General features: G+C 42.6%; 1 protein-coding gene across 3 annotated transcripts in view; it reads left to right on the top strand.

Annotated features, from left to right (window-relative positions):
* bcar3 (BCAR3 adaptor protein, NSP family member) overlaps nt 1–17,075 on the top strand; it is a 69,772-nt gene that overhangs the window by 12,128 nt on the left and 40,569 nt on the right. The window contains exons 2-3 of one of the 3 annotated variants that reach the window (XM_072681639.1): nt 1,614–1,941; nt 13,488–13,527. In XM_072681639.1, coding sequence (XP_072537740.1) covers nt 1,622–1,941; nt 13,488–13,527 — 360 coding nt within the window. In that variant the 5' untranslated portion in view covers nt 1,614–1,621. Of the gene's footprint in view, nt 1–1,613; nt 1,942–6,587; nt 7,004–9,771; nt 9,780–13,487; nt 13,528–17,075 lie in introns of those variants that run through there. The other 2 variants (XM_072681641.1, XM_072681642.1) reach the window with 2 other exon arrangements.

Genomic DNA, 17,075 nt, shown 5'->3' with positions numbered 1-17,075 from the left:
GGAATGCTTCAGTGTGGATGGCTTTCTGTAGCTTGCTGGCACATCGTCCCTCTCTTAACATTGTGGTGTTGAGCTGTTTAATTAAGAAAGAGTCTGAATATGTTACTGAGAAGACAGAGAAAGAGAAAGAGAAGCAAAGTAGAAGAAATAAAACCTGTAAGCGACAGCTTTATGTGCATCGTCTCAGAGAACGTGCTGAGATCGAACTGTAATTACAAGAGCACTCAGTCCGACCGCATAAATCAGGTTGAAGCAGCCAGACCCTTTACAGGAAGGCACACCGAATGCTTAGAGCCTGCTTTGTTAGTCTTAGTAAATAAAGATATGAGTATGTCATTTGTGGTTTGACGTGCAAGAACAAGTGCAGGGCTCCTCAGAAGCTGCGTGCAGCACTGTCTGTGGACGTGCCTGACTCGTGTCCAATGCTAAGCGCATGGAGGCACCACTTTTATGCCCAATTAGTGGTGCCACAAGGCAGCCTGTGGAATGCCGAGGTAAATAACTTCTGGAGAGAGCAACAGGAGATCGTTATCTGCTGTTCATGTGGTCAGAAAGGAGGTTCCTTCTAAACGGCAGCCATATTTATCAGCCTTTCAGCCTCTCTGAGCCAGGAGACAGCTCTGTAATCGCAGTGGAGGTGTAATTTGTACCACTGTCTCATATTTCTGCTCAGGTTAGCAAAACACAGCGCACCAGTGTTCGTGTTAGGCTTGAGGGCAGACATGAGCACCCTGCTTATCCACCAGCGCGGCCTCCTGCAAAACACCCATAGAGATTACACCCAACACCGTGACAGCTTGGCCGAGTTTCCACAATGGAGCCGCAAACAGCCGACTGCCCTTAGATAACCTGCCAGCGTTATATAACTCAACCCATGCAGAAACCCATCTGAGCGTGAAGAAGCGGCGTGTGAGCGTCTGAGCATGAAACAAAGTGATAGTGGTAGAAGACTGATGAAAGGCAAGCTTCAGAGGTCTCAGCTCTTATGGTTTTTATCTCCAAATAAACCATCTCCAAAGAGGAAGTCAATGATCCAAGCTGAGAAACAGCTAATGTGAATATGGGATGTCCATCTTAAAGCTGTCTTCACTAGTTGCTGCCTTTAGCTGGTTAGGTAGCCTGGGTAGATAAGCTAGCTGTCCTTTCCCTCAGTGTCAGTCTTTTCAATGGTGTTATTGCTAGATAGGATTGCTAGATTGGTTTGTTGAGAAAGGATTTAAATTTTGTTAATGAGAAAAAGGTATTGGGACACCTGCTCATTAATACCCATCTAGCCCGTGCCAGCCATTAGGCATGGTGCCAGTAGGTTCATGTTTATGGACTCCAAAAAGTCCTATTCTATTGCCAGTACTGTTCTACAGTGACTAGACAAGCTGTGTGTGTGCATGTGCACATTTGTATCAGCAATAGGCCCTACATGATGTACATGAATCCTAAAGGAATTTGCTTTTTTGGCATATTTTAAGGTTGTAACTTTAAAATTCTACCAATTCTAGTGTACTCAGTGTCAAAATAGTGATCTCCTATGTAAAATGTGTAAAGGTTGGCAGGTCTGGGATCCAAATAGTAGTAGCATAGTAGTAATCCAGTGTACTCTCAATTGTTTTCCACAGAATTAAGGATGATGGCGGAGGGGAGGTTCGCCAGCCTGCCCAGGAATCTGCACGTGGGCCGGCAATGCCCGTTAGCCTCCTCTATGGACCTTCTTAGCTCCAGGCCTGGCGTGGCAGAGATGCCTCCTCCTGGATACCACAGCGTCTCTATCCACGGCACCCTGCCTCGCAAGAAGAAAGGAGGTGGACCCATCACCAGGCCATGGGAAATGTGCGGGTCACTGCCGCACCCCAGCCGCAGCCGTCTGACCAAGTCTCCACTAGTACACAATGTCATAGAAGAGCACCAGCCTTTTAATGTGGTCAGAGAGGACGGCTCAGCACACAGGTGAGCTACCCAACAGCCACCAATCAATTTCCCTTAAAACAGCTGCCTGACACTCCTCGTTCCCAACACTGTAGCAAACATGTTCTTCTACTGTGGACAGTCTTTGTGAAATGTCCACTGCACAAGTGGATGGACATGAAAAAACTGTGTAGGATAAGCCTATTTGGCAGATTTTCTTTCCACAACAAGCTCTTCAGTTGGGAATAATAACAATGTAATTAGGAGCTGACCAAGGTGATATTTTCAACCAATCACGTTGATTTTAATCTAAAAAAAATCACATCACTGTGGGCCACTGAGTCTAAGACTGTGTTGTCTGCATTTGTAACAGCTGACTGTAGCCTGATCAGCTGCTGGAGCTATCTGTCAGGGCCACTGAGGCCCCATCTATACTTATTTTTTTTCTCCATTTCATACATAGCAGCATTTCTGTGGATCTTTCTGTATTTTAGAGAGCCACTTTTGAGAATGTCAGCCCAGCAGGGGGCACTAGCACCTCAAAGTGTGGTGTCAAATTCCTTAATAAGCAAGTGTAATGGCCAAATCAGACCTAAATACAGCTACAAAACTTTAGTCCTGGTTTGCCACTGACAGGTAGGGCTAATTGTAACAGTTAGATGAAGCTGAAATATGCACTATATGGACAAAGTATTGGGACACCTGCTTATTCCTTGCTTCTCCCAGAATCAAGGTCATTTGTCAGTCTATCTGCATTTGTTGGAGTAACTATCTTCATTGTCCAGGGAAGACTTCACCTCACCCCACCTCATCCCCGACCCCAACTTCCAGACTCATCCCAAAAGTACTAGATAAAGAACCATAATTTCAGAGAACACAGTTCTACTGCTCCACAGCTCAAAGCTCTAGCCCATATCTGGTATTAGGCATGTTGCCAAAAGGTTCATGTTTATCTGCTCCAGAGAGTCCTATTCTATTCCCAGTACTTCTCTACAGGGACGGCACAAGCTGTGTGTGGGTGCACTGAGTGCGACATATACAAGCTGAATGCATTCATTAGAAGGGGTGTCTACAATGGCCACATAGTGCATTTTATTTGCATGACTGCATTTAGTTTTTATTTGCATCTGTAATAGATTTGTAATGTATATTCAAAAATATGTATGTTCACAGATTACATTGCTAGGTGCTAGGTTGTCTACCCACCTCATATAAACTCACTTCTAGCCACTCCATTAGTCCCCACATAGGCCCTTCTCAGATAAACACAGCCTTCTTGTTGCCGTCAAGCATAATCACCTAACTCTGATATTAGCAAGAGGAAATATTTAGAAGTAGAACAGCTCAGCGTTTCTATTATTATAAAAGTCCAGCGAATTCCTCTATTGTAGTAAAGCATCACCTCATACACTCTGCCCACAGATAAACGGGCAGTCATAACAACAGTAGTAGGTCCACAAAGTCACCTTGTAGTGCCGCAAACTGCACTCGTGAAACTGCAAAATCTTCTAAACGTTGTGTTGTTAGCATTTCCAGTGGGCGTACAGCTTGAAGCTTACATTTTACAGTCTTATCAAGGTGTCACCCACGTTTAGCGCATCTGGTGTTGTAATGAGTGCATTTATCCAGTAGCTCCAGCTCAACAGACAGTAGTAGCTGTAACTGCTCATCTCTGCAAGCTGCTTTTCCCGGGTGAATGACACACTGCCGTGTCAGAATTGGCAGGCCTCGCCCCTTCAGCCTGCTTCACTATGTAATTATGTGTGACATGCCTTTCCTTCACCACTGACATCCTGCTCAAAACAAGCCCTGCATTCCTAACAGATTGATTTCATCATGGTTACGGACACACCTCTGGATAAATAACCACATAGGAAAATGCAAATGACTGCAATAATAATGATTAAGGATTAAGAATGAGTTTTGGCTTCCTTGTTAAAAATTGATGCAAACTGTGAAAAGTTCAGAGGTGCTTTACACTAGGTAGAGGGAGGCACCTTCCAGGCATCTTCAAGAGCCAAGGACCCCATGAAAATGCAAGCTATATCCTCTAATGATGAAATGGTAATTTTACAAGAGACATACGCATTTTCTTAGCTTTCATTGGTAGTCCATATTCATAAGTAATTTTGGACCATTTCTATTGGTACATTCATCTTTAAATTTCCACACAGTATAAAAGACTGTAGTAACCCGTACAGAGGTCTTACTTAAAACCATTTATCTCAGCAATAACGAACAGATTGTAGACACCTGCTTATCTGATGTTTCTTCCAAAATCACAGGCATTAAAAAGGTGTTGGAAAATTGCTGTGAGGATTTGATTGCATTCAACAATAAGAGCATTAGTGAGGTCAGGTGCAGATGTTGGGTGACTAATTTTGGATGGTAAAAATGCCACTTTAATCATCTCAAAGGTATTCATTCCAGAGGACATAAATCCACTGTTCCACAGCCCAGTGCCTCTCACCGACACATGGCAAGGTGAGCCCACTAGGCAGGGTGGACTCAAGCTGATTTGCAGATGTTCCAGAACATCCCATTTTATTGGCAGTGCTTTTCTTTGGAGATTATACAAGCTATGCCCTCTTAAAAATAGAGGTGCTACAGAGGGTTTTTTGAGCGATGCCACTTTTGGTTCCATAAAGAACCAGGTTTGTAATGAAGATGATTAAGTGATCAGTGAAGAACTGATCAAGAATTAATGAAGTGACACATCTCACATTACAAACATAATTCTTTATGGAACCAAAAGTAGCATGTTAAGTTTTAAGAGGATAGTCCAGGCTGAGAGACAGTATACGGACAAAAGTATTTGGACAGTTTTGGACAAAAAAGTTTATCCTGCTTTTGTTGAAGTAAGTCTCTCTGCTGTCCAGGGAATGTTTTCTAGAATGTTTTTTGGAGCATTTCTATAAGGATTTGATTGCATTCAGCGATCTTGTCTTGTCGGATGATCACCACTCAACCTCATCCCCAACTCATACCAAAAGAATTGGATGGAGAGAACCACAATCCCAGTGCTCCACGGCTCAGTACCCCTCTAGCCCACTCCTGGTTAGGTATGATACCAATAGGTTTGTGTTTTATCTGCTCCAGAGAGCCTATCTGAAAGACTTCTCTACAGGAACTTGACAAGCTGTGTGTGCGTGCATCTGCATATCTGTGTCAGCAAAGAAGCTTAATGTATTATAAAAGTATATGATCCTTGAAGAGCTTCTTAAATTTGAAACTGTGGAGGAACCTCTGAAGGTGATTTGAGGAACATCTAGGTTCCTTGAAAGTTCCCCAAAGCATCTTAAAAGGTTTCTCTACAGTTTCAAATTGAAGAACCTCCCAATGTTACTCAAGAATGCTATACTTTTGTTGTAGATCTTCCATATATATAAGTGACTAAACAGCTGCATTAATAAAGACAGTAAAGCATGTAAAGAGGGTGCTAAGGCTTTGGCTAACAGCTTAGTGTTCTGGATCTCCTGAGGCACTGATGTTTAGTGTGCTCAACTTGCTTGCTCTTTTCCAATTGGCTTAACCTCCAGGATACAGTAACCAGGCAGGCTCAGATATAATCACACAGTACAGGTCAGCACTAGCCTGTCTCACTCTTTCTCTATATCGCTCACTTCTCGCTGTCTACAACCTGTCTCTCTGTACTCCCTCTAGTCTCCTTTAACATCACTCTTTTCCATGAGGCTTGTCTTCCCTTTCTCCCTGCACCTCTCTGTCTTTATTAGTTGTGTCCTTATGTCCTCCGGTCCCTGTCTCAGTGCTAAACCCTCAGGCCTGCGTGTCTCATCACTGCAGCCTCACTGATTTTATCATCCTGAGCCAACAAAGCAGCACTGTTTGGATTTGTCTTCTCTTTAACCAGGTCACCTTTCCCTGATAATATCACTCCCTCACAACAGGAGACCTGGCCAGGGGAGCAGTGTTCTCAAAACACCTATGACACATAAATCGGCACGCATGCATGTCCACGTTGGGCAGAGTTAAATATAAAGGCATATAAACTGCAGCTTTTCTGTTACTGTGTTTTCTACTATTGTGTAATGCTGCCTTTATTGTTGGGTGCACTGTGATATTTTTGGGGGCGTTTTCACATTTGCACTTTTTAGTCTGTTAAATCGGACTTGTTTGCACCCTTGGTGCAGTTCTCTGGGCAGCACAGCTCAATGCCAGGGGCTTTATAGCCATTTAGCCCACGCCTGGCATTGATAGGCATGATGCCAATAGGGCAGTGGTGGCTCAGCGGTTAGAGCGCCGGGTTATCGATAACAGGACATGTAGTGTGTCTCCCAAGGGGCATGTGGTGCGAAAAAGACCGTGCTTTCAAGTGTTATAGACACAGTACTGCAAAGGTTTTCATGCATGCCAAATGTGAAGAATACCCCACAGGGCTTTATCATCTCCGCTGTGGCTTCATGTACTCAGACAGAATATATGAATACGGTGGCATCTTGGGTAGCATATGATATTATCTACTGTAATAATGCCTAGTCATATTACCAGCCAGGATGAGCAAAGGTAGTCTAGACAGGAATTTAAACTCTGGTGGTGTCTCGCTACACACACACACATACACACAGCACTTTTTTGGATAAGATCCAGTCAGACAGTGCTTCACTCAGCGTATGTGCGTGTGTTTTAATACGTAGGTGTGTGTTTGGCTTGCCACAAGGACGAGCACATCTGTCCCCTGACATTTTGAAGGTTACCTAATATTGGTCTACGATTTCACTGCCAGCTAAAGGAGCAAAGGTGAGAAGTGGCTGTGGTGCTCAGAAACGAAGCAGCGACGACTTCTCACGGAACTCGCTTTCCCTTTACAACACCTTGTTGCAACTCAGCATGACACGCGGAAGAGGGGGCGAGGTAATGTGTGTGTGAGAGAGAGCGTGAGAGAGCAGAAAGAGAGACAAGCAGGACAAGCTTTATCAAACCAAGGATTTCTAAATGGATGTGCCTCTGGCTTTAACTGAGCTTAAATATGGATTTAAGATCGAGATCTAAAGCCGTTTGACTGACCTACGGTATTTGTGACTGTCCTGTCCTGTCCCCGTGTGGTCAGCCCTGGACTGCTGCTTCTGATTTTTTCTGGCTGCAGGTGAGTCACTGCTAGAGTTGAGCAGTTCCACTCTTATAGGATTTGGTTATTGAATATTTTAGTTGTTCTTTGATGTGTATTGATGTGAATATCAAAGACAGGTATGTTAATTTGGTTGGGTTAAAAAATGCTCAGGTGTTGTTTAAAATCTCATTGCGACACTATCATCAACTATTATCCATTTGTCGATTTGATTAACGGGCAGTGAAGGTCAGTAGCCACAAATGAGCAAAACTCAGACATCATGCTACTACATTAGCTTCTGTATCAGCATATTCGACTGACCTACTTAAGGGCTCGTTTCTTGGCCTTCACACGAACTGCTGACTCTCATAGCTGCCCAACTTACATACTTACTAAGTTACTGATTCATTCATTCATTGCCAAGCAACTACACTCATGTCCAAATGTTTGTGGACACCTCTTCTAATGAATTCATTCAGTTACTTTAAGTTGCACCCAGTGCTGACACAGATGTGCGGATTCGAGTGTGCACACACACACAGCTTGTCTAGTGCCTGTAGAGAACTAACTACCAATAGACTAACTACCAAGACTCTCTGGAGGAGACAACCCTAATAGCACCATACCTATTACATCATTACCTGGGATACTATAGAAGCCATCCTGCAACACAACTTAGAAACCACCTGGGATACCACAGCAGCCATATAGCAAGTGCATAACAACCTCCTAGAAAAAAAAACATCTAGGACAACTATCAAGGAACACCATAACAGCCATAGAAACCACCTAGCAACTACCTAGCAACCTTATAGCAACCACTTGATATTCCATAGCAACCATAGCAAAAAAAAAAAAAACCTTTCAACCTCTTGGCCATGTGGCAACATCCTAGCCTCTGACTGGACGTGCAAATGTACTGCTTATAAAAATGCACCATTTCTAAACTTTACCTTTTCTTTAAATAATAACAGCCCTAGAATTTTTACTGGATAATAATGTCCAAGAGGCTAAAGTCTCAGGAGCTTTCAGATGTCCTGGTCACTGTTCCGCAGCCAAGAGAATTTGGAGTTGGCAGCTGTTATAATAACCCTCTAATTTCAAAGCAGTGCAGGATATCAGAAAACACACTGTACTCAGTTGGTAGTCTGTGATGTCACTTGTTTTTGTTGCTGAGGTTTGGAGATCTGTCTAAACAAAAAGCAAGTGTGCATGTACTGGAGAGCATCTGGCCTGCTTTGATTAACCTGCATTTGTGAAACATATGTGGCTACACACACACACACACACACACACAATGCACACAAGGTTAGTACAGGTGAAAGCCTTTAGAGATTTGTAGCTTTATAGGGAGATAAGGGGTGGAGAGCGAGAGAAAGAGATGGAGGAGGTAAAAATGCGGTCAACAGTAGAAGGTAGCATCTGCAGACTTCAACAAAACATGTGCTGTGGGATTGATTTAGGATGGAATTAGACGGTGAAGGCAAAATAACAAGAGATACAGTACAGTGCTGAAAAGAATCATCTGAAGAACATCAGTGATCTTCAGAGAGGTCACAACTTTGGGTGTAAATCTAACAAATATAAATCAAAATATGAAAATACACTATATGGACAAAAGTATTGGGACACCAAATTCATTGTTTCATCAAATGTATTAAAAACAAATGATCCTGCTTTTGTTGGAGTAACTGTCTCTACTGTCCAGGGAAGAGTTTCTACTAGATTTTGGAGCATTGGTGTGAGGATTTGATTGCATGCAGCGACAAGAGCATTAGTAAGGTCAGGATGTTGGATGATCACCACCCCGCTTCATCCCCAACTCCCTTACTCATCCTGGAAGTATTGGGTGGAGCACCATCCATCATTCCAGAGGACACAGTTCCACCATTCCGCGGCTCAATGCTAGGGGTCTCCCTAGCAGATGCCTGGCATTAGGCACGGTCCAAATAGGCTCATGTTTATCTGCTCAAGAGAGTCCTATTCTATTGGCAGTACTTCTCTATGGGGACTAGATAAGCTGTGTGGGGATGCATTTGCAGATCTGTGTCAGCCATGGGTTCAACTCCAAGTAGCTGAATGATTTCGGTAAAAGAGGTGTCCACAAATATTTGGACATATTAGTGTATGAATAACCTGTATTAGATGAGATTATTTTGTGTACCTCTGTACTGTAGGGTAATTTAACCAGGAATGCCCAGAATGTTAGTATTTGACTGTACAGTATATGACTCTATGTCCAGGGATTGCAGAAAAACAAGTGATAGTGCCTGTGAGTGTGTGTGTGTGTGTGTGTGTGTGTGAGTGTGTGTGTGTGTGTAATTATTATCAGGGTCAGGCACACTATGGACAGATAAAAGCTGGTTAAACATCCGCTCGATGCTTTCTGTTGATAGAAGCCCGAGTCCTTTCAGCACAGGCGTCATCATCAGCCTTCTCTTCTTGGAATGGCTTGATTTTTCTCGCCTCGCCACCGTCATCCAAAACATCTGTGATAAGTCCATGCAAACATTCACAATGACTGAAGGACGATACAGTCACACGAAGAACAACACCACCGCCGGGCAACACTTATGGAAGTTTCCTGTTGTCATAACAGCTTTACTCTCTGCTCATAGACGCAGCAGGACCTTCACAGAACCTCTATTGTGGAACGTTCTGCTGCATTTGAAAACACTTCCCAGGCCTTTTAAAGCAAAACACTGTACATAATCAGTGTTGTGTCTGTCTGTGCTGACTGCCAGGTGCTTTTGAGGATTTCCTTTTAGCTGTGCTTTTAACCGAAGTGTAAACAGATCTCTTTAACCATCAGGTTTGTGTTGAATCTTCTCTTGCTTATTTTGTTCTGTTTTACTCATGCGTACACACACACACATGCACACACACACACACACACACACACACAGCTGAGTTTGGTTATTATAGCTACTACTTCTCTCCAGATGATAAATTACTGTGCTTGGATCTTGTTTTAATCTGACCTGTAGACTAAGACTGAGAGAATGGGACATTGATTCTCAAATATCTGTCAGGTTAAGATAAATCTCTCATTGTCTCCATATCCGTGTGGATAGGGGGCCAAAAAATGAAGGGAGAGAAAAAGCACTACTTAGGAAATATTATAGAATATAATATATAGAATTTAGTCAAATTAATGTTTAATTTGGACAGAATTTTGCCTAATCAAAGTTAGTTTTGAACAGAATATTGCTGGATTACAGTCAGGTTTGGACAGAATTTTGTCAGATTACAGTCAGGTTTGGACAGAATATTGTTGGATTACAGTCAGGTTTGGACAGAATATTGTCAGATTACAGTCAGGTTTGGACAGAATATTGTTGGATTACAATCAGGGTTGGACAGAATATTGTCAGATTAAAGTCAGTTTTGAGCAAATTGTTGACAAATTACAGTCAGATTTGGGCAACATTTTGTCAGATGACAGTCAGGTTTTAGCAGATTTCTGTCAGATTACAGTCAGATTTGACAGAATATTGTCAGATTACAGTCAGGTTTGACAGAATATTGTCAGATTACAGTCAGGTTTGGATAGAATTGTTTTGGATTATAGTCAGGTTTGGACAGAATTTTGTTTGATTACAGTCAGGTCTGGACAGAGTTTTGTTGGATTACAGTCAGGTTTTAGCATATTTCTGTCATATTACAGTCAGGGTTGGACAATTTTTTTGTCAAATGAAAGTTAGTTCTGGACATAAGTGTTTTGACAGAATGTAGTCAGGTTTGGAAAGATATTTGCCTGACTACAGTCAGTGTTGGAGCTGTAGAACTTTCAAATTGAAAGGACTCTCTAAACTGACCAAGCCACAGAATCACACTGCCTCTAGAGTCTGGATTGCGCACTGTTGATTTACTGGCAATTGTCTGTATGTGTGAGTGTTTGTGTATGTGTGTACATGACGGTAAATAACTGTGGATTTGAGGCCTCATTGCATGTCAAGTACCTTCAGTGTAAGAGTATGTGTACAAAAATAGCCTGTGTGCCTCTGTGTGACCTGCTGAATCCTCCCTTCTGTGGCCTGCCGCGGTCAGGAGAAACTCCAAAGTTCGGTCTGGTACAAATCGCTACTTTGAGACACAATACAGCTGTGGTTTGGCAGAGAGAGAAAGAGAAATAGGAGGGAGTAAGAAAGAAAGATGGATGGGTGCAGTGTGGCAGGCTTTCTTTGAGACACAAAGTGAATGGTCAGCTTTGTGGAGCACTGAGTGACAATCAACAAGTTCACAACTCAGATCATCCAACATCTCTCTAACACCTCACTAACTCTCTTGTCGCTAAATGCAACACATCCTCACAGCAATGCTCCAAAATCTAGTAGAAAGCCTTTTCTGGACAGTAGATACAGTTCCAACAAAAGCAGGTTAAACACTTTTTAAAACCCTTGATTATGGGAAAAACAATGAATGAGCAGCTGTCCTAATACTTTTTTTTATTCCTAATAGGGCAAATATCCAGTAGCAGGTTTGGTGACTACTGCTTTGTCTTAGATGTAGCATAGAGGGTAACATTACCACATTCCTAATTGCAGACTAAAGAACCATTCAATCAAATTGCTCCCCCGAAATCTTTATGATTGAACATCTAATCCTGTAACGGATCTGCAAGTATATTTTTTGACCAGGTTCTTCCTGGTACGTGTGTCCAGGGATATGTTAGCTGGGGAGTTAATCGAAACTGGCACTCAAATAAAGGAAGACAGCGTAGAGTGATTTATTGTGCCATCAGTGGAGAAAGCAAACATCCCCAGGCCTATCTAAAGGTAGATGCTTCTGGTTTATAGGGGTCTCTGGGCTCTGGCCCCACCTTTTTTTTCACTCAACCTGAATGCAAGCCTTCATCCCCTGAGGGTGCAGGACACCCAATCACACAGCCTGCTGGAAATCAAGACAGAAAGAAGAAAGAGCGAGAGAGGCAGTGAGGGAGTCATAAAGAACATAGAAAAAGAAAGGCAGGGGGAGTCATAAAGAAAGAGAGGAAGAAAGGCAGGGTATTCTTTAGTGTAAGCTGAGATGAAAGGTGGTTGGCTGGGGGCAGGCCGGGCCGTGGCCAGCGCGGGCGGTAGAGACATTGCTAAATGGAGAAAAAGCTGAGCAGTGTGCCTGACCACTCTAACCAGCAGTAAACTGGGGAGAAGCGCTCCCTTCTCCTTTCTCCTTTCACTTCACCGCACTTCCTGCGTTCCACGCTCGGCGGAGAGACATGCAGTGACTGCCTGATGTGACTGAGGCCCATCTCCGCAGTTAGCGTGAGTCTCATATAGAGCAGTGGTTCAGAGCCAGAGGCAAACTTTATAGAAAGAAGCCTAAAGAACAGGGTCTTTTCATCTGTATTACGCCTTGTAGGACACAGGGTACTGTATATGTGTATAGATGGAGTATGTGCAGTTTGTACATATACAGTAAATATGTATTCATGTGGAAGATAGTTTATAGTTTTGTTTTCTATATACAGTAGATTCAGTGACGCGCTGTGTATGTGGTAGATATAAATGCTGTAAGGGCTGCTGCCTAGAGTTGCCAGAATCGATCGAGAGAGAGAGAGAGAGAGAGAGAGAGAGAGAGAGAGAGAGAGACAGAGACAGAGAGACAGAGACAGAGAGACAGAGAGAGAGAGAGACACAGAGAGAGAGAGGCTGAAAATGAGGCAGGTAGAGAGAGAGAAGAAAAGAGGGAGGAGAGTGACTAAAGTGTGACTAAAGAGAGAGTGATAAGAGATTGAAAGGAGAGAGATGGAAAGAGTGAGAGAGGATGAGGGAGTAAAAAGAAAGAAAGAAATAGAAAGAACAGACAGAATGAAAGAAAAAAAGAGTAAATAGAGAGAGTGAGAGAAAGAAAGAAAGAAAAAGAAAGAAAGAAAGAAAGAAAGAAAGAAAGAAAGAAAGGGGAGAGAGAAGCGGGAGTGAAAAGAAAGAAAGAAAATGGAGAAAAGAAAGGAGTGAGAGAATAAAAGAAATAAGGAGAGAGAAATAGAGAAGGAAAAAGACATAATGAGAGAGAGAGAGAAAAATAAAAAGACAGAGGGAGTAAATAAAAAGAAAGAAAGAGAGGGAGAGCGTAAATAGAGATAAAGTAAATAAAATGAGAAAGACAGACAGACAGACAGAGAGAGTGAGTTTGTTGGCGTTTGGTAAAGTGTCTGCTGTTGAGCTTTGCTTCCTGCTGGAGCTTCTCTCTTCTTGCCATCATTTCAGTCTGCATAAGGTATTTCCTCTTGTACAGAATTTAACCTGATATGATCTATAATCTGTAGTGCTGTGTGTGTGTGTGTGTGTGTGTGTGTGTGTGTGTGTGTGTGTGTGTGCGTGCTGAAGGCTTTCAGGACTCACATGGCCGTGTGAAGTAGTCAGTGGTTGAAGCTCTGGCAGGGGGTTAAACAGTGTGCCCCACTCACAGTCTGCACACAGCACACAGGAGCAGAGACAGACAGAACCTCAGACTCACAGACAGACAGACATCCAGACTGAATGTGTTCACTAAAAAGAGTTCTGTCTCTCTGCCGCAGGGACGCTGGAGCCATGGACTCCGCCATGGAGTACGTCAAGGTAGGAACACAGTTGCCTTTTTCCAGTAATGTGTTTGAGTGACCTTTGGCCTTGTGTGCCACTATAGAGTGCTGTAAATAGGATGTGGCTGACTTTTAGGGTGTGTGTGTGTATGGTTTTATAAGGTTTATAAGTTATCCACTGTAAACTATTCAGTAACTACTATGATTTATTTGGTATCCATGGTGAATTATTTGATGTCCACTCCACTGAGTTACTGCAACTATTCTGTAACTCATAGTAATGATTTAGTATGTTAAACAATACGTTATTGAGCATCCACCGAGAATGAATCAGTATTTACTAATAATTATTTAGTTATGGCAATGAATTATTTAGTATCCACTATGTATGAATCAGTAATTACAATCAATTATTCAGTGACTGCAATGGTATATGAATGATTCAGTAACTACAATAAATTGTTCAGTAACTACTATGAATTATGCAGTATCCACTGTGAATTATATAGTAAGTACAGTGAATTGTTCAGTGGTATTGAATAGTTTAAGGGGGGGGGGATTTGCAGTTTTACATAAAGGCCTTTAGGGTTTAAATAGGATTTTAATGATTTTGTTCTGACAATGATTATTTGCCTTTCATGTAGCGGTTGGTGTCATGCAGTGGGTAACAACACCACCTTCCCTGTGGCATACTAGGGTTTGATTTCTCAGCCGAGCAAGCACGCCACACTACATCAATTAGAGTCCTTCGGCAAGACTCCATTCACTGCATTCCTTCTACCTGTGTAACATGATTCAAATGTTGCTCTGGATAAGAGCATCAGTCACATGCTTCATTATGGTGTGATCATAATGGTGTGGTCTTCAGAATCAAGGCATCATCTTTAACATAGTCTTTAACATCTGGGCTTATACATTAGTGCTGAGTAAGACACTGTTGATGCCTGCAGGGCTGAGAAGTAGATGTGTTGTGATAAGCGCAGTCACAGACATACGCCCCCCCAAACCCTGGGAGAAGCACAGGAAACACTAGAGGCAGAGTTTACATGAGCTACATCAGATCAGCATTGTTTGCAATATAATCCTCCTGAGAGGAGCTTCAGAGCACATCCTCAGCAATAATGCCTTAATTACAGTTCCAAAATGAGGAAATGAGCTTCTCCATGTAGGAACAGTGTAGGACCTGCAGGCCTGCGAACAAACCAGTGTGAACTGGAGTAGTAATGAACTGACTGTTCACTTGATTCAAAAGTGCAGATCTTTTCCACGTTACATCAACACAGTTAATAAACCTGTGTAGTCCATCTGCAGGTTTGTACTCCACCCCCCATCCCATTTCGGACCCTGGAGGACTGTGTTGTTGTAGGGATTTTAGCTGATGATGTCATGTCTCTTTAAAAGTAGGCAGTTAGACAGTTGCACCACCTGTCCAAGAAAGAACGTAGAGGGAAATTTACTCAGAACTGTGTTATGTAGTGTTTTATGTAACTTCAAAGCTATACAGTGGCACAACGGTCTAACTGCCTGCTCATCAGGTGTAAGGAGTTTGTTGTCAAATTTTCAAAAGCCTTCCAGTCAAGCAAATTCAGCTGAAGCTCATGTACTGATGTTTTTGAGTTGCTTAACTCAAATGCATTGTTGACTGAGACAAACAGAGACGTAGAACTCAGAATGTGAGCTAGGAGAACTTTTGAGTAAGCTAATTTGAGTTCTCTCAAATCTACAAACGCTCTGTAATCAGTTACTGTATCATTTGACCATCATTGGTCTGATTTTGCATTGTTTACAGTGAAGTGTAACAATCACATCTTCTTCCTGAACAACACAATCGTACCCACAACCAGGGCACACACACGGACCCCAGGGGTGTGATCGAATCATGTTCTTATGAAGGTCCACCATCACACATGATAACCTTGTTGTGCAGCAGTTGATAGATGTGTTATTTCCCTGAATGGTCGGAGGGGGGGAGTGTGTATTGGTGTATCAGGTTTTCCAGTGTGCACACCTGCAGCCTGCTTGCTCACTCTGATGAGGACTGTCGGTGCACTCTGTCACCACACATTCACCTCTCTCAAGCAGCTGAGATACTACCCCCCCCCCCCCCCCCTACAAACACACACACACACTCACTCTGTCTTCAAGGGCTCACAAGTCTTTGGGAAGAGCAAACTCCTCACCATCCTATTACAGACATACAGCACAGACCGTACAAACATAGTCACACATGTTTTTATATATCAAGAGGTCCTACATATCAAGTAATAAGACATATTAGGCAGCGAGTGAACAGTGAATGTGGTTGGTGTGGCGCAACAGATAACACCACTACCTGCCAGGGAGATACCACACCATGTGGGAAACTGGGGTTCGATTCCCGGGCTGGGTGACTGTGCTGCGCTACACCAATAAGAGTCCTTGGGCAAGACTCCTAACACTACACTGACCCACCTCTGTAATATGAGTTACCTTGTAAGTCGCTCTGGATAAGAGCGTCTGCTAAATGCCATAAATGTAAATGTAAATGAATTCATGAAGATGATGTGTGGGAGGCAGTGAAAATGGGCAAGTGTAAGAATCTGAGCAATTTAGACCAGAGCCAAATTGTCATGGCTAAACGACTGGATCAGAGCATCTCCAAAACAGCAGATGTTGTGGGGTGTTCACAGCATTGGCAATAGAAATACTCCTATATGTTAATCTGTGGAGATTATACAAGCTGTGTGTGAATGCAACTAAATCCTAACAATGCACTGAATACTTTTGGACATATCGGCCAGTCAAATTTCCACTATTCTTATTAACAAATCAAGTTTTGTTAGTGCTATTAAGTGTGTACAACTGAGTGGAAATCAGAACTGGAGTCTGACTGCTTATCTAATGAATGCCAGGTATCCTCAGTTATAAATAGGACAAAATATATTGTCCTCAGCTCACTTTACGAGTAAGGTGTTGTGTATACACAGTATATGAGGGCGTGTAAGCATAGGCTTAGGTTCTTCCGCCATGCCAAGGGGTTGTTTTACCTGTCTCTTTCTTAAACTCCTCCCCCTCCCTCCTCCCACACATTTACATACACCTCCCTGGCAAAGGTGAACCTCTGCTTGCCTTTACTGGAAAGTGTAGGATTTCCTCTGTTGTGTTTAACCAACAGTACGGAGACGTCTGTGTTTTGATGGATGGACAGACTTACTCCCTGAAGACCTCCAACTGAGTTTAGCATGTCTGGCGCATACAAAGACGCTGATCAGCCTGCATAACGTAACACTTATCATAATGGAAGGATCTGTATCTGTCCTTTGACTCCTACGTTTTGGTGCTATGTAGGAGCTACTTTTTAAAAGACCCTAAAAAGAACCATCCCATAAAAGTTTCTCATCAATCTGAAGAACGCTTTAACCAGATAATGAACCATTTCGGGACCCAACTCATTCTTGGAGTTGCCATGGTTCGTTATAGAGGTATTGCCTTTATGAAGAACACTTGAAGAACCCCTTTATTAGTGTATAGAGTATACTTTTATTATTCATTTATTAATCTGTAAACCTATTTATTTTACAGTAGTCACTGAAGTTATAGAATGAA

The sequence above is a fragment of the Salminus brasiliensis genome, chromosome 6 (genome assembly GCF_030463535.1).
Source record: "Salminus brasiliensis chromosome 6, fSalBra1.hap2, whole genome shotgun sequence".
In the NCBI taxonomy this organism is placed as follows: Eukaryota; Metazoa; Chordata; class Actinopteri; order Characiformes; family Bryconidae; genus Salminus; species Salminus brasiliensis.
The sequence above is the reverse complement of the archived record's forward strand: the minus strand, read 5'-3'. Positions and strand labels throughout refer to the sequence as shown.